The sequence below is a fragment of the Oncorhynchus nerka genome, linkage group LG26, assembly GCF_034236695.1.
Source record: "Oncorhynchus nerka isolate Pitt River linkage group LG26, Oner_Uvic_2.0, whole genome shotgun sequence".
NCBI lineage: Eukaryota > Metazoa > Chordata > Actinopteri > Salmoniformes > Salmonidae > Oncorhynchus > Oncorhynchus nerka.
The window spans coordinates 5133263-5149688 of record NC_088421.1 but is presented as its reverse complement, the minus strand read 5'-3'; the positions used below and the strand labels follow the sequence as shown (position 1 = coordinate 5149688).

The following is a 16426-nucleotide window of genomic DNA, read 5'->3' as shown; positions in this document are numbered from 1 at the left end:
GATTGTGTCAGTTGTTTTCCTGGAATATATTCATCTACTGTAAACTTAGTTTGCTTTCATAATTAAAACACCATTAATGGTATACCATTTCAATCATTTAATCATTGCCATGTTTACATTTTTATAACATATGGAATACAAATGTAATGTGAGTACAAATAAGTAAATGTATTACTGTACCCATTTAATTCATTACAGATAATTATTTGGCACATGTTTACATGACCGGTCTACTACACTGGCATTCTTCACAGTAGCACAAACAACTGGTATCTGGACCACCACTGTTTAACACAAACAGTACATGTCTTTAGAGATATTTCAAAAATGTCTATTCATCTAACAGTGGGGCATCTAGTCTCTTGCCAATTGTGGGACAACAAGGCAGTGTTTGTGTGCAATCCTACAGATAGAGCAGAGTGAAAACTTGAATGGAACAGTTCTCTGCCATGTAGTGAAGAGTAACAGCTTGATCATGTTCATTAGGGCACACAGTAGCGCAAAAATGTTAACTTTAAAAAAAATCTACCTACCGAAAACCACCATGATTACAATACGGTTAAAGATGTTTCAGTTGCCAGTTTTCAAAACAAGGTTGAAATGTAAATTAAAAATCAAATTAATTGAAACATTGGTGTGTGTTAAAACCGTGTTTATAGGTGTAGCTCTTCCCACAGTCGACACAGCTATAAGGCTTCTCCCCGGTGTGACTCCGGAGGTGGACATTCAACGAGCTCTTCTGAGAGAAACTCTTCCCACACTCTGTACAACTGTAAGGTTTCTCCCCAGAGTGTGTACGCTGATGCAGCTTCAGGTACGTCTTCTGAGCAAAGCGCTTCCCGCAAACGGTGCAGCCAAACGGTTTCTCTCCAGAGTGGCGTCTGATGTGGACTTTCAAGTAGCTCAAATAACCAAAGCTCTTCCCACAAAACAAACAGTCAAACTGCTGCTTCAGGTCTTTTCCAGTTCCCTGCTGGTGGCTTGGCCGATTTCTTGGTGCGTATGTGTTGCGTGGAGGATAGTCCATGTACATCCCATCGGCTGCGTCAGGGCCAGGCACTGCTGTGTGGTCAACCAGACCAGCCAGAGTGGGATCTTCCATGAGGCTCTCAATGGATGTGGGCTGCTCTGTGTCAGGCTGTACCTGTTGGCTGCCTGCAGGGTATGTGTTCAAGTCCCCCTTGTATAGGTGAAGTTGACTGGCAGCTGCTCGCTCTACTTCTGGAGCATCCTCCACAGCTACGCTCCCTGTACAGTACAAATGAAAACAAATCTCAATACCGGCACCACAGCTGTGAAACAATTCAATAACCAGTCCCATATAGGGCTGTTGCAGTGACCGTATTACTGCCACACCGGCAGTCATGAGTCACGACTGCAGTAAAATTAGTAGTACCCAACTCGCTAATTCATCAGGTCCTAATGGTCTGGTACTCAGGGCTCTAACCACTGACAATGCAAATGCAGTCGAAAATCACAAACATCAAAACAGTATGTGCTTTTAAAACAGATTGAACTTTTCTTTAAATTGATCAATAGGTTGAAACAGTGGAAAACATGGTCATTGTGGATGTTTCAAAGCCGAACAAGGAAATTATTCATTCAAAACACCTGTATGCATAAGGCCATATGAGGCCAAGCCCGAAGAAAAGATGATTGTGCCGTTATACAATACATAGTCTACCACATATTACACATGGATGGCAAGGGAACAGCGACAGATACAGTTGAAGTCTGAAGTTCACATAAACTGAGAACATGTATTTGGCTTTCACAATTCCTGACATTTAATTCTAGTAAAACTCCCCAGTCTTAGGTCAGTTAGGATCACCACTTCATTTTAAGAATGTGAAATATCAATATCAGAATTTCATCACATTCCCAGTGGGTCAGAAGTTTACATACACTCAATTAGCATTTGGTAGCATTGCCTTCGAATTGTTTAACTTGGGTCAAACGTTTCAGGTATCCTTCCACAAGCTTCCCACAATAAGTTAGGTGAATTTTGGCCCTTTCCGGCCCATTCCTCCTGACAGAGCTGGTGTAACTGAGTCAGGTTTGTAGTCCTCCTTGCTCACACACGCCTTTTCAGTTCTGCCCACAAACTTTCTATAGGGTTGAGGTCTTTGTGAACTGTGTGATAGCCACTCCAATACCTTGACTTTGTTGTCCTTAAGCTATTTTGCCACAACTTTGAAAGTATGCTTGGGGTCATTGTCCATTTGGAAGACACATTTGCAACCAAGCTTTAACTTCCTGACTGATGTCTTTTGATGTTGCTTCAATATATCCACAACATTTTCCTACCTCCTGATGCCATCTATTTTGTGAAGTGCACCAGTCCCTCCTGCAGCAAAGCACCCCCACAACAAGATGCTGCCACCCCTGTGCTTCACGGTTGGGATGGTGTTCTCCGGCTTGCAAGCCTCCACCTTTTCCCTCCAAACATAATGATGGTCATTATGGCCGAACAGTTCTATTTTTGTTTCATCAGACCAGAGGACATTTCTCCAAAAACTACGATCTTTGTCCCCATGTGCAGTTGCAAACCGTAGTCTGGCTTTTTTATGGTGGTTTTAGAACAGTGGCTTCTTCCTTGCTGAACGGCCGTTCAAGTTTTTTAAATTTTATATATATATATATATATATTTTTTCACCTTTATTTAACCAGGTAGGCTAGTTGGTTATGTCGATATAGGACTCGTTTTACTGTGGATATAGATACTTTTGTACCTATTTCCTCCAGCATCTTCTTCACAAGGTTCTTTGCTGTTGTTCTGTGATTTATTTGCACTTTTCGCACCAAAGTACAGTAATTTCTAGGAGACAGAACGTGTCTCCTTCCTGAGCTGTAATTTTTATCCATTTTACACTCAACATAGCCACTTCATATGCGCACATCCACTCTATTTTATTCAGGTAACTTAAATTATATTCTTCTTAATAAAAAAAATATATAATATAAAATAATGGCACAGATCTTATAAGCATATCTTGTCTGCTAAATGAACAAGCCTATGGCATGGTGCATAGCCAGATAACATAGAGTTGGCCAACTCATTCTGTTCTTCTGAAATTAATTCTTCATATCATAACATTTCATCAGAACCTGCCTAAAATAATGAATTTGTGATTGCGGTGTATAGTCAATTGATGTATTCAACTTTTGAAAATGCAGACATTCCAAAGGCACGCATCAGAGGCTTGTACGAGTGGAGCCTGGAGATGCTAAACGTATTTATGTTAATTAACAGTCAATTACCGTGAGACCAGCTGTCTTTCGCATGACAATACCAGGCTGACAAGATGTCATCACTGCCACAGCCCTAGTTCCTTAACAAGTCATAGTAGCATACAACTCTTATCCAGAGACTTACAAATGCAACGCGCATCCTTCCTTCATGAAAGGATGTCATTTATTTTACATATGAATGAGCTGTCCCGAATTTCAATGATCACGACACACATACTTTTTCTGTTGCTTGCATGTCCCCTCTGCTGGTCCACTGGCTGATCCTCAAACAGCTCTTCTTTGATAAACACCAAGTCAGGCTCATTGTCCTCCAAGTCTATTGCCTACACAAAACAGGTGAGAGACCGTTATTATCCTTCTTTTTTATTCTGAATGTAACAGAAGCACCTTTAACCTTCATTGTGATCCAAGCCTTTCAGTCCCAGTTCACTCCTTAACCCTTTCCCTAGGCCCTAACCCTTTGATCTGAACTCCGGATAGGTATAAAACACTCAGCTTCCACCACATTACTCAGTCTTTAACCTTACAGATCTGCAAACATCAAATGGGTAGGACTAAGGTCAGGGGAAGGGAGAAAATTGGGACAGCCTGGCTGGCAGAGATGTACCATTCAAGGATATTAATAAATCTGACCTGAGTGACCCCATCATCGCCCAAGATGGCCGATCCAATTGTTGTCTCTTTATCCTGAGGGATTGACTCCCCATCTCTCCATAGATCCATGCACCAGTCCTTACCGAAGACACTCTCTATCGCGGGGGCAGACTGCTTCTCTGAAAATGGGAACGTCTATCATGAATATACTGACCGTGGCTGAACCAGCCGCCATTCATCTTCCCAGTAAACAGCTCTGCAAGCGTTATAACATTAAAATAAGTTACTCACCAAATATGCCTGCCCTGCAGCAACTATCGCCCTTTACTGCTGTTACGCACAGGATGTACTTCCAAGAAAGGTCTAAATAAAAATTGACAAGCAACAGAAAAAAAATAATTAAGTATTGTGTTTGACCGGAAGAGGTGCCAATTGGTAGCTCTTCTGGTCAAAAACAACACATAAAAATGTTTGGTTCCTTATACATTTTTATTTAGACCGTTTTTGGAAGTACATACATGCTGGCAGAGTTGTCTACAGGCAAGATGAATAGCAGCTTTGTGGGCAAAGTCGTAAACCGGGGTAGACAAATAGTGAAATGCTTGCTTACGAGTCCTTTTCCAAAATGCAAAATAGTGATACAAGGAATAAATACACAGTGAATAACTTGTAAAAAAATAACATGGCTATATACAGTGAATACCAGTACTGATTCGATGTGCAGGGGTCCGACATAATTAAGGTAGCTATGTACATATAGGTAGGGGTAAAGTGACTAGGCAACGGGATAGATAATAAACCGTGGCAGCAGCGTATGTGGTGAGTGTGAAAGTGTGTGTGGGCTTATGTAGTGTGTATGTTGGGGTGTAAGTATGTGTGGTGTGTGTGGGTAGAGTCCAATGTGTGCATAGAGTCGGTGCAAGAGAGTTGGTGCAAAAAAAGGGTCACTGCAGGTAGTCCGGGTAGCCATTTGATTAGCTATTTAGAAGTCTTGTCGGTTTCAGACTTGTTGCACTGGTACCACTTGCCATGCGGCAGCAGAAAACTGTCTGTATCGCTTGGGTAGCTGGCATCGGACAATTTTTTGGTTCTTCCTGACACTGCCTGGTGTAGAGGTCCTCGATGGCAGGGAGCTCGGCCTCAGTGATGTACTGGGCCGCACTCACCACCCTCTGTAGCGCCTTGCGGTCAGGTGCCTTGCAGTTGCCGCACCAAGTGTTGATGCTGCCAGTCAAGACCCTCTTAATGGTGCACCTGTAGAACTGTAGAACCTGTAGAACTTTGAGGATCTGAGGGCCCAGGCCAAATCTTTTCAGCCTCCTGAGTGGGAAAGAGGTGCTGTCATGCACTCTTCACAAATGTGCAGACCATGTTAATTCCTTAGTGATGTGGACACTGAGAAATTTGACGCTCTCGACCCTCTCCACCACTGCCCCATCGATGTGGACATGCTCGCCCCTCTGTTCCTGTAGTCCACGATCAGCTCCTTTCTCTTGCTGACGTCGAGGGGGAGGTTGCTGTGCTGGCACCACATTGCCAGGGCTCTGACCTCCCTATAGGCTGCCTCATAGTCATCAGTCCTACCACCATCATGTTGTCGGAAAACTTGATGGTGTTGGAGTCGTCCGCAGCCACGCAGTTGTGGGTGAACAGGAGGGGACTAAGCACACAACCTTGAGGGGCCTCGGTGTTGATGGTCAGTGTGGCAGATGTGTTGTTGCCTACCCTCACCACCTGGGGGCCTAGTCCAGGATCCAGTTGCTGAGGGAGGTGTTTCGTTCCAGGGTCCTGAGCTTGGAGGGGACTATGATGTTGAATGCTTAGATTAAGTTTAACAAACGGTTAAATTACCACACCCCCCTACAGGGTTAGGGTTCCGACACGGACAAATGTCCATGTTACAGCGCTCGTTTACGGAAAACAACTGGAAGACAGAGGCATACCTGTGCTAATTAACGTTAGCCATCTGCGTCTACGAACACCTTCGTGTAAACGGAAGATGGACGCCACATGTCGCCTGCAACTGTGTTTGCATTTGTGAAAAGTTATTTTTAACGTAATATGAAAGTAGAGGGTGTTATGTTTCTAGAACTGTACCGCAAGTGAGAATTGAGTCACGTTTAGATGGAGTAACGTTATTTGGCTCTTTGGCCGATGTCACATAAAAAGTTATAAAAAAAACTAACAAATGTACTGTTTACATCACCCAAAGAATAGCCCGCAATTACATAGAACAATGTGTGCAGCTAATTGCGGGTTATTCGTTGGGTGGTGAAATCACTAGTTGTATCTAAAGTCTGCCCACACCAGTCTTAACTTAACGTGGAATGTATTTTAATCGGCTACAGTAGCAAGCTAGCTAACGTTACCGTCTAAAAATGCTCACCTCGGTTCTCTGTTGCTCGATGCGTAAATATTTGTCCCGAGACCTGAACTCCATTCTGACAACGGTTGGCAATGACCCTTTTACGCTCGTGGAGTTTTACAGTCTTTAATTCAATCTCTAGCAGATAACATTTCTTCTTTAATGCATCGTTCTCATTCATGTGCTGGGATATTTCAGAACGGAGAACGGCCGAGCACTCGTCGACAAGTTTACCGATTTCAACCACAGCAGCTTTGCTTAGCATTTCCATAATGGAAGCTAACTGGGTCTGAAAACTTCCCCGATTTATCATCGTATTCATGGTTGTTTTAAAAAGAAACTAAGTCCAACGTGTATGATAGGCTGGCGATATTAATAAAATGGAATAATAATAGACATTGATTGGGTGGCTAGCTAGCTGAAATAGACCAGGGATAAGCTAAATTACGAGATAGGAATCTCATTCCGCAAAGAACTGCGAATGTATAAAGCCTCACCCATCAGACTTTTGACCAATCGCGTTTAAGTTGTCATGCTGCGTCACGCGGTTGCTAAACTGATCGTCACGCAATCCCTTCTCAAAGTCGGGGTATGCCTATTTTCCTCGAAAATACGATGCAAAAGCTATACGATATTACAGATAAGTTCATTATCTCACATCTCCGAAAATATTTTTAATGTAGTACTTGTCAAAATTCATGATAATGTTGGGGGTTTAGAGCTAGCCCAATTGACTCCCATTCACTCCTTGAAGGAGAGCTCTCCCTGTCCCAGAATGGACCGGAATGCACCGCGCGGCTCATGGACAACGCATGAGCAGCGTAGACAATGGGCTCTGTAATACGAAATGCGATGGAGTTTCCCCATCTTCTTAAAAATATTTCTGAATAGACCTCGCTCATGAATCTAAACATTACCGCTTTGAATTGTGGGATACTTTACCGTAAATCCAGAAAGTAAAGGTCACAACACATGTCTGTTGTGCTTTAATTCATGGCTTACGGTCAAATATCCCACAATCCAATGCGGTAATGTTTAGATCCATTTTTTAAAGACCCTTAGCGGTCGGCTGTTACTTTCACCGCTATATTTCACCTCCAAAACCTATTTCAAATGAGGAAAACGATATCCAGGCTGTATCACATCCGGCCGTGATTTGGAGTCCCATAGGGCGGCGCACAATTGGCCCAGCGTCGTCCGGGTTTGGCCGTCATTGTAAATAAGAATTTGTTCTTAAACTGACTTGCCTAGTTAAATAAAAGGTTACATTTGAATAAAATAAAAATGACAGAGAGCAACATAGAGACCTGGCAAATGTTGAAAAATAGGACAGCTTTATTTTTTCTGAAAAGCAAAGACTAATATCCTATGAGGAAAACTTTGAATGGCTGAAGTCCAGCAAATCCACTGCAGAGGCTGTAGGCCTATGGTTGGTACTAGTACGGCTGAGGTCTATTTGTCCATCTGTCCTCTTGTAAACTGGACTCACTGTAAACATGCATGCTAAACTCTGTATGTACACCCATGTGTTTCTTAAGGTTACAGTTTTTAGTAAATCCCTTCCCACATTTCACACAAACATAAGGTTTTTCTCCGGTGTGGGTACGTTGGTGCATATCGAGAGTGCATTTTTGAATGAAGCTCTTGCCACAGTCGAGGCAGCGATATGGCTTTTCTCCGGTGTGTGTGCGTTGGTGGGTATAAAGATGCCCTTTCTGTGCGTATCTCTTTCCACACAGCGTGCATCGGTACGGTTTCTCTCCAGTGTGACTTCGCTGGTGTATTTCCAGCTGACTAGAACACCTGAAGTTCTTGCCACATTGCATACAGCCAAATATTTTAGCTCCTGATGTTCTCAGGCTGTGGATCTTCATGTTTGACTTTGCCACACTGAAACTCTGAGAGGGCACATTTGTTATACCACCAGAGCTGTTTCCAGTTATGGAGCTTCTCTGTGCAGCAAGTGTGATCTGCTGCACATCCTGGCTCTGTGAACATGCAGGTGTCGTCCAATGCGTGTCCAGGTCCTCCGATTGCACTCCGGATAAGGGCTGAGTGCTGTGGTTCACTTGGCTCTCAGTAAGTATAGGGTGGATGTCTGAGCTATCTGGACAATGCTGAAGCACATCGAGACACCCAACATCTGTATCAAGTGATGTTGCTGCTCCTGTTTGTGACACAGGAAGGAATGTATAAGTATATCTTTTAGAACACAATTAAACAGTTCAACCTTTATATTCAGTTCCACAAGACAAGCCGATGCTTCTGCATTTTGCCTATTGCATTATTGCACTATATTACCCAACCTTCTAGGTTACCCAACTGTTCAGCACTGCCAATACAAGTCACTGTCAGTGTACTATTTGCCACCCAGGCCCTCATGTGATTTTTAACCCATCAACACTCACCATTTTCATTTATGAGCTCGGTCTTTGGCCCACTACCCCATATGTCCACCTCTGAAGGTTCCTCCTTGATCACAATCAACTCAGGCTGGTCTCTCACCACTGTGGTAGGCTTTAGGGTAAATAACAGCTTAGCAAATAAATGGTAACTAGAAGGACATTACAGTAAGGCCACTTGACAGAAGGAATGACAGTTAATGTACCACTGTTTCCAAAACAAGAGCACCATCTTCAACCTGATGGATGACGTGCATCTCTTGGGGAGGACAAATATTTTCCCAGGAACTCTCACTAAGCATACAAGAAAACAAATAGATTAAATTCTGCCAGATGAAAAGGGTTGGGTTCAATCAATAAATCAAGTATTTAATAAAATCATTTACTTTACAGTTACCCAGCCTAAACCCAAAGAGCAAGCAGAAGCCACAGGATTCAAGCAGCACAGGGTTTCATGCAGAATCATTCTAATAGCTATTATTTGTGGCCAGTATAATCCAGACCTGGGTCAAAAACTATAGCAAATTAGAAATGTGCACTTTTGGGACTCAAACACAGCACACGTCTTTGACCCAGATCTATTCACACACACACACACAAGTACATTACCTGCCCATAGAATATTCAAAACGGGTCAACTTTGCAAACCTTTTTTTGATTGCAGCTATTTTGGGCTCAGACTGAGGTCTTTCACAATAATCGTTCATTGAACCATCTCTCACTCTTGTTGTCGTTTTCGTGCGTGTATCTGCCGTTGCGTCCTGCCTGTGCCCCCCCCCGACCCAAAACAAATTCTCCATCAGCTGCAATTTCTCTGTAAGTGTTGCTATTTCATTCCGACCACGCGTTATTTCTAATTTTAAAACCTTTGATTCGATGTCGACTAGTTTGCTTATTTCTGAAACTGCTGTTTTTGATAACGCGTCCATGACAGAAACGAGCTGTGCTTGAAAACAAAAGGCTGTCGACATTTTGGCAAACGTATTTATATAAAACTCAAATCTGCTGATAACTGTATGTATTACTTTCAACGAGCTGTCAAATATTTAGTTTGTTGTATATAACAATGTGTGCCTCGAGTTCTTTGTACAAACATGTACACAACAAAGACGCATGGTTCCATCTACAGGATCGGAGGGGAAATCACAAAGGATCACAGCAAAGACAAGTGGCAACTTTGCATCTAAAAAGCATTTGGGAGAATAATTTTAGAACATTTTCATTTAATAACTACCATAACTATATCGCGTAAAGGGGGTTCAATTATTATACGTAGTACATAGTCTGTTACTATACTGTTAATTATCAGTTTGTTGAATTACATCTAATATCGTATACAATCCAGATCATCAAAGACGATTAGAGTGTACTAAAGACAGTTTTTAGGCTTAAATCCAAAGACAGTGCACATAACACACACAGCATTTATGCCAATCACAATCACTACAATTACCAGAATTCAACATAACAGGGCGGTCCTGGATATTTGATTGGCTAGTGGATGAATAGTTTCAGGAAGTGATGCGAGTGGCAAAATTGCGTTCGCCGACAAAAAAAAGAGAAGGTAATTCTACAAGATTAATTTTGAGTAAAATGTTGCTTTTTCACACGCTTTATTAGAGCTAATAGTTTGAATTTGATACCTGTCTGGAACTGGTGAGCTTCACCTACTCTCCAGATTGAGACTCAAGCTATCAATGGCACTGCAGAGCTCTCTTACATGCACCATAGTGGACACTTAACGTGCACCAGTGAGATTATGCTGAAAAATACGACTGTTATACCAGTTTTCTGGTTACACAGCCTGAAACTAAGCACGGCAAAAACTTGGAAAGTTTCTTTACAAGGCAGAAAGTTCAATTGAACGTAGTTACATTTGAACTTAGTCTGATGTACATGCAATGTAAAGCGTAGTCACATTCGGACTACAGTGAGATGTGAATTTCCCTGAAGACTACTCACCACCATCATCATCATTATTATTATAGACCAGTCCACTCTTGCCTTTTTTTGTTATATTTATTGGTAGCTGGCACGCTTCTCTTGAATTGGGGAAATTCTGCAATATCATGGTGAATTGTAAAACAATGTGGTGTATTGACAGTGACACTTCCTCCTTGCTGGTATACGAAGTGCATCACTGGTTATACAATAAACGGTTTTATGTTAACTCAACCTTCTTTTTCCCCCCTCTTCTATTCCAGTCAGGATGTCAGGCAGAAGAGTAGTGGTGTTCCCCTCAGCAGCAGAGCTTGGTCCAGCTCTGGCTCACCTGGTAGCATCTCGGGCTGACAAGGCCCTGTTGGACCATGGCCGGTTCTCCCTGGGTCTCTCAGGGGGCAGCCTGGTGTCCATGCTCAGCAAGGAGCTGCCTGCCCTGCCAGACCTGGACTGCAGCCAATGGCTAGCAGGGTTCTGTGATGAGAGACTGGTTCCCTTCAACGATGGAGAGAGTACCTATGGACTGTACAAGGTAACATAATCTCACAGTTTACTGGTCCTCGCCTCTGCAGCTGCATATATTAAAATCAGTTTACTGTAAACCTGCTATGCAAAAAATATGACAATTAATATACAATGAATGTACAAAATATTAGGAACACCTGTTATTTCCATGACAGACTGACCAGGTGAAGGATATGATCCCTGATTGATGTCAGTTGTTAAATCCACTTCAATCAGTTTACATGAAGGGTAGGAGACAGCTTAAAAAGGGACAATTGAGACATGGATTGTGTGCAGTATGTGTGCCATTCAGAGGGTTAATGGACAAGACAAAATATTTGAGTGCCTTTGAACAGGGTATGGTACCAGGTGCACCGGTTTAAATTTGTGTCAAGAACTGCAACACGGCATTGTTTTTCACGCTCAACAGTTTCCTGTGTGTATCAAAAATGGTCCACCACCCAAAGGACATCCGGCCAACTTGACACATCTATGGGAAGTAATTGTAGTCAACATGGGCCAGCATCCCTGTGGAACGCTTTCGAAACCTTGTAGAGTCCATTCCCCGACAAATTTAGGCTGTTCAGAGGGGAAAAAGTGGGTGCATCTCAATGTTAGGAAGGTGTTCCTAATGTTTTGTACAGTCAGTGTATGTGCATATTCTTATCCTACAGCCAGATGTCTGTATTTTTCTGCAAGCACACGTATTTAAGTCGGGGGAAGGGCATTTACCTTTATCTAGTTTTTATTAAAACCTTCACTTATACACTTATATTCATCCTAACTCTTTATATTCAATCATGTTTTGTTTTTGTCAACAGAATCAGTTGTTCTCCAAAATCAACATCCCAGACAGTGGGGTCCTGGCGATTGACCCCTCTTTATCTGTACAGGAGTGTGCTGAGGATTATGCCCGCAAACTGAAGGAGGTACACACCCACACACACGCACGCATATACACACACAGTGAATTTATCACTTGTATGGTTACGAAACAAAGAGAAGTTATGACATGAAACACTGAGATATTATAGTCTATTTTGGTATGGAAGGTAGACTCAGCGATATTTCCAACAACAACTAAGAGCGTTGAAGCGCAAGACTTGACTTCTCTGCTGTTTTGGTGCCCTGTCTACCACGCTGTGAACAGCGTGAAGGGAACCCGTGCAGATACTGTGTGTGAGCGAAGTGTTGCGTCTCGCTCACCTCAATATCTCCGGTGCTGCTCATGGCAACGTCATTTCGACTGAATCTACCTTGAATTATTTTGTCTCACATGTACATATAGGCCTTCCCGAAGGAGGATATCCCTGTGTTTGATCTGTTGCTGCTGGGCATGGGGCCTGATGGACACACCTGTTCCCTCTTCCCAGACCATCCCCTGCTGGAGGTGAGCACAGTCTACGCCCCAGTTACAGGTCATCTTTATTGCACTGTAGCCTCGTTCCATGTTGACTCCCAGGTTCTTTTTTTTTTTTTTTTTTTTTTTTTTGCAGTCGCGTTGCACAGATGATCAAATCTCACAACTCCCGGAGAAGTGTTTAGCATGTTCTATGATAATGCAATCTTCTCAGATGACCTGGAACCCTGCCTGTATCACTCACTAGGTTGTAATTCTGGTATGGAAGGAGCTAAAACGGGATAACTATTTACGTCAATGTTACTGATACTTCTTCTTTTTTAACCATGTGGTCTTGTGATGATCAGATCATGACGTTTCATCTGTTCTCCATGAGGGTTAAAAAAAAAACAGTTAAAAAAGGCGTTGCTTTGTCTGGGTGTAATTAAAGCTGTTAGATACTTTTCTCATCAGATAGTCTTTCATAATGAAATAACTGTCATCTGTTATGGGAGACCAGAAAACCCTCAGCATATATGTCGGAAGCAGCCCTCTCCCAGTTTCATGTTATTTCAACTGGAAATTAGCCATAACCACTCTACAGTTAGTTGAATACAGATATTTATGTTTAACACATGTAAGGGAAGGCGTTCATGTTGACAGAAACTAAATGTATTGTCGTGCAAAGCCATGAATGCATGATCACAAATTACTGTCAGACTGACATATGGGGCTTTTAACAATTATTAGAAAATCTCTCACCCATTCACCAGCCCATTTTATAAATCCCCCTGGGAACCCACCCTTCAGTCTATCATAATTATAATGTATTTTAATGACACTTATAGATACGGTCGAAGTTTATATACACCTTAGCCAAATACATTTAAACTCAGTTTTTCACAATTCCGGACATGTGAAATGTCAGAATAATAGTCAGAATAATAGTTTTTATTTCTTTCATCACATTCCCAGTGGGTCAGAAGTTTACATACACTCAATTCATATTTGGTAGCATTGCCTTTAAATTGTTTAACTTGGGTCAAACTTCCACAAGCTTCCCACAATAAATTGGGTGAATTGTGGCCCATTCCTCCTGACAGAGCTGGTGTAACTGAGTCAGTTTTGTTGGCCTCCTTGCTCGCATGCGTTTCTTAAATTCTGCCCACAAATGTTATATAGGGATGAGGTCAGGGCTTTGTGATGACCACTCCAATACCTTGACTTTGTTGTCCTTAAGCCATTTTGCCACAACTGTGGAAGTATACTTGGGGTCATCGTCCATTTGGAAGACCAATTTGCGACCAAGTTTTAACTTCCTGACTGATGTCTTGTGATGTTGCTTCAATATATCCACATAATTTTCCTACCTCATGATGCCATCTATTTTGTGAAGTGCACCAGTCCCTCCTGCAGCAAAGCACCCCCACAACATGATGCTACCACCCCCGTGCTTCACGGTTGGGATGGTGTTCTTCGGCTTGCAAGCCTCCACCTGTTTATCTTTTGATTTCTAAGGCTTGTATCATTCACAACAAAAGTTGCCAAATAACTCTAAATATGTTTCAAATTATCAATTTTACACTCAACATAGCTACTTCATATGTGCACATCCACTCTATTTTATTCAGGTAACTTCAATTATATTCTTCTTAATATAAAATCATATCATATAAAATAATGGCACAGATCTTATAAGCATATCTTGTCTGCTAGATGAACAAGCCTATGGCATTTTTCCTCCAAACATAACAATGGTAATTATGGCCAAACAGTTCTATTTTTGTTTCATCAGACCAGAGGGCATTTCTCCAAAAAGTACCATCTTTGTCCCCATGTGCAGTTGCAAACTGTAGTCTTGCTTTTTTATGGCGGTTTTGGAGCAGTGGCTTCTTCCTTGCTGAGCGACCTTTCAGGTTATGTCGATATAGGACTTGTTTTACTGTGGGTTTAGATACTTTTGTACCTGTTTCCTCCAGCATCTTCACGAGGTCCTTTGCTGTTGTTCTGGGATTGATTTGCACTTTTTGCACCAAAGTACGTTCATCTCTAGGAGACAGAACGCGTCTCCTTCCTGAGCGGTATGACATCTGCGTGATCCCATGGTGTTTATATTTGCATACTATTGTTTGTTCAGATGAACGTGGTACCTTCAGGCATTTGAAAATTGCTTCCAAGGATGAACCAGACTTGTGGAGGTCTACAATTTTGTTTCTGAGGTCTTGGCTATTTCTTTAGATTTTCCCATGATGTCAAGCAAAGAGGCACTAAGTGTGTAGGTAGGCCTTGAAATACATCCACAGGTACACCTCTAATTGAATCAAATGATGTCAATTAACCTATCAGAAGCTTCTAAAGCCATGACAACATTTTCTGGAATTTTCCAAGCTTTTTAAAGGCACAGTCAACTTAGTTCATGTATACTTCTGACCCACTGGAATTGTGATACAGTGAATTGTAAGTGAAATAATCTGTCTGTAAACAATTGTTAGAAAAATTACTTGTCATGCACAAAGTAGATGTCCTAACCGACTTTCCAAAACTATAGTTTGTTAACAAGAAATTTGTGGATTGGTTGAAAAACGAGTTTTAATGACGCCAATCTAAGTGTATGTAAACTTCCGACTTCAACTGTAATATGCAGTAGGTTTAAATACAGATTCAAAGGTATGGTGCTATACATGAATGTACTGACAGTATTTTGTGGTGTCTCAGTGTAAGGTTTTAAAAAATGATCTTTAGATACTTCCTTTCAGTTCATTTAGGTCTGGTTCTGTCCAGTACTGTGTTTTTTTATGTGTTATTTTACACATACGGTTACACCTGTCATGCATGTGTTGTTTTAGTCACTCCACTGGCTATGTATGGACCGTTCTTGTGTTTTGGGTTTACCCCTCTTTTAGGAAACCCAGAAAATTGTGGCCCCAATCGGTGACTCGCCCAAGCCCCCACCACAACGTGTGACCATGACATTTCCCATGGTGAATTTAGCCCGCTGTGTGGTCTTTGTGTCAACAGGGGGCAGCAAAGCACCAGTGCTAAAGGTACTGTATCCTATCCTCCAAACTGGCATCCTCTCTGATGCAATAATATCTCACTCTGATCCTAACCTATTAAGAATCAAGTAATGTCACTATGAAGACTTGATTCGGTTTATTTGTATTTATTGTTTACCTGTCATTTACTGTTATAAAAATTTTAGAAAATCACAAAAATAATTGTCACTGTACAACAGTAATGGATTGAGAGCATTTCTGTGGTTGTTGATAACACTACGACAAGTGAGCGTTTCCTTTCAACTTGTGAGTTTCTGTTTTGGTCTCCCACAGCAAGTGCTGGAGGGTGGGGAAGGCCCGGCACTACCTGCAGCCAGAGTGGTCCCCAGCCACGGTGAGCTGTTCTGGCTCATAGATGAACCAGCCGCTGCCTCCTTGACACTCCAGGTGGAGAGACCAGGCTCTGCAGCAAAACTCTAAAGAAGCAAAGAGAAGGACAAAAAGGAATTGAAGAACTCAACATCCACAGAGAAAAATCTACATGATATCACTGAACATTCCTGTTTCTATTTGACTGTGTTATGTTTTAGACGTGAGATTAAAACCTACATATCATGAAAATGGGATGTAAGTGAATGAATGAATAGGAACAACATTGGATTGTTAACGCATCAGTTGTAGAACTGTGCTGAGTGTATGTATCATGATGGGAAAACCATTTGAAGTAGTTGCTGGATGATTCATTCCAGATCAAACAGTGTAACGTCATAATAATACAAATAGGCTTTGGGCATGCATTTCTGTCTAACCCAAAAAATGTAGGATTTTGATGATAAACTGAAATGGCACATGCCCTTCTTAGCTAAAGGGTACAATGATGACAAAGATTTGTACAGAATTATCAATATTAACATTAAGAACTGATGAATAAAGGTCAAACAAATCATTTGCTCAATTCGTAGTAGTTTCCACACGCAAAAAAATATTCAATGTCATAACTTGTAGTTACATTGTAACAACCACTGTGTAATT

The 16426-nt window shown here is 41.8% G+C and overlaps 3 protein-coding genes across 8 annotated transcripts; 1 reads left to right on the top strand and 2 right to left on the bottom strand.

Annotated features, from left to right (window-relative positions):
• Positions 1 to 73: 73 nt before the first annotated feature.
• On the bottom strand, positions 74 to 6978 carry LOC115110092 (zinc finger protein 24-like). Of its 2 annotated transcripts, XM_029635445.2 has the most exons (5): positions 6234 to 6978; positions 4139 to 4210; positions 3887 to 4026; positions 3471 to 3576; positions 74 to 1248 (listed from the first exon to the last, which is right to left on the bottom strand). In XM_029635445.2, the coding sequence occupies exons 1-5, from the start codon at positions 6532 to 6534 to the stop codon at positions 620 to 622; spliced, it is 1248 nt and encodes a 415-aa protein (XP_029491305.1). In that variant the 5' UTR covers positions 6535 to 6978; the 3' UTR covers positions 74 to 619. The 2 variants fall into 2 exon arrangements, with proteins under 2 accessions (XP_029491305.1, XP_029491306.1); XM_029635446.2 differs by lacking the exon at positions 4139 to 4210 and having other exon boundaries at positions 6234 to 6973.
• A 551-nt stretch (positions 6979 to 7529) lies between these two features.
• LOC115110091 (zinc finger and SCAN domain-containing protein 2-like) lies at positions 7530 to 10677 on the bottom strand. Of its 4 annotated transcripts, XM_029635443.2 has the most exons (5): positions 10577 to 10674; positions 9224 to 9379; positions 8821 to 8908; positions 8621 to 8729; positions 7530 to 8379 (listed from the first exon to the last, which is right to left on the bottom strand). In XM_029635443.2, the coding sequence occupies exons 2-5, from the start codon at positions 9319 to 9321 to the stop codon at positions 7649 to 7651; spliced, it is 1026 nt and encodes a 341-aa protein (XP_029491303.1). In that variant the 5' UTR covers positions 9322 to 9379; positions 10577 to 10674; the 3' UTR covers positions 7530 to 7648. The 4 variants fall into 4 exon arrangements, 3 of the variants coding, with proteins under 3 accessions (XP_029491303.1, XP_029491302.1, XP_029491301.1); XM_029635442.2 differs by lacking the exon at positions 10577 to 10674 and having other exon boundaries at positions 9263 to 9986; XM_029635441.2 differs by lacking the exon at positions 10577 to 10674 and having other exon boundaries at positions 9224 to 9982.
• Positions 9349 to 16340, top strand: pgls (6-phosphogluconolactonase). 2 transcript variants are annotated; one of them, XM_029635461.2, is made up of 6 exons: positions 9349 to 9430; positions 10819 to 11087; positions 11881 to 11988; positions 12348 to 12449; positions 15302 to 15442; positions 15728 to 16340. In XM_029635461.2, the coding sequence occupies exons 2-6, from the start codon at positions 10824 to 10826 to the stop codon at positions 15872 to 15874; spliced, it is 762 nt and encodes a 253-aa protein (XP_029491321.1). In that variant the 5' UTR covers positions 9349 to 9430; positions 10819 to 10823; the 3' UTR covers positions 15875 to 16340. The 2 variants fall into 2 exon arrangements, with proteins under 2 accessions (XP_029491321.1, XP_029491320.1); XM_029635460.2 differs by lacking the exon at positions 9349 to 9430 and adding an exon at positions 10079 to 10178.
• The last annotated feature ends 86 nt before the right edge of the window (positions 16341 to 16426 follow it).

Excerpts from the sequence above, each read along its gene's own strand:
- LOC115110092 (XM_029635445.2), bottom strand. The coding sequence starts at position 6,534 with ATGAATACGATGATAAATCGGGGAAGTTTTCAGACCCAGTTAGCTTCC. Across the intron at positions 4,211-6,233 it reads TCGAGCAACAGAGAACCGAG|ACCTTTCTTGGAAGTACATC; the intron begins GTGAGCATTTTT and ends ATTTTTATTTAG. Across the intron at positions 3,577-3,886 it reads GCGATGATGGGGTCACTCAG|GCAATAGACTTGGAGGACAA; the intron begins GTCAGATTTATT and ends TGTTTTGTGTAG.
- LOC115110091 (XM_029635441.2), bottom strand. The coding sequence starts at position 9,585 with ATGTCGACAGCCTTTTGTTTTCAAGCACAGCTCGTTTCTGTCATGGAC. Across the intron at positions 8,909-9,223 it reads TTTGAATATTCTATGGGCAG|TGAGAGTTCCTGGGAAAATA; the intron begins GTAATGTACTTG and ends TTGTATGCTTAG. Across the intron at positions 8,730-8,820 it reads CTCTTGTTTTGGAAACAGTG|CCTACCACAGTGGTGAGAGA; the intron begins GTACATTAACTG and ends TTTACCCTAAAG.
- pgls (XM_029635460.2), top strand. The coding sequence starts at position 10,136 with ATGCGAGTGGCAAAATTGCGTTCGCCGACAAAAAAAAGAGAAG. Across the intron at positions 11,989-12,347 it reads ATGCCCGCAAACTGAAGGAG|GCCTTCCCGAAGGAGGATAT; the intron begins GTACACACCCAC and ends ATGTACATATAG. Across the intron at positions 15,443-15,727 it reads GCAAAGCACCAGTGCTAAAG|CAAGTGCTGGAGGGTGGGGA; the intron begins GTACTGTATCCT and ends GGTCTCCCACAG.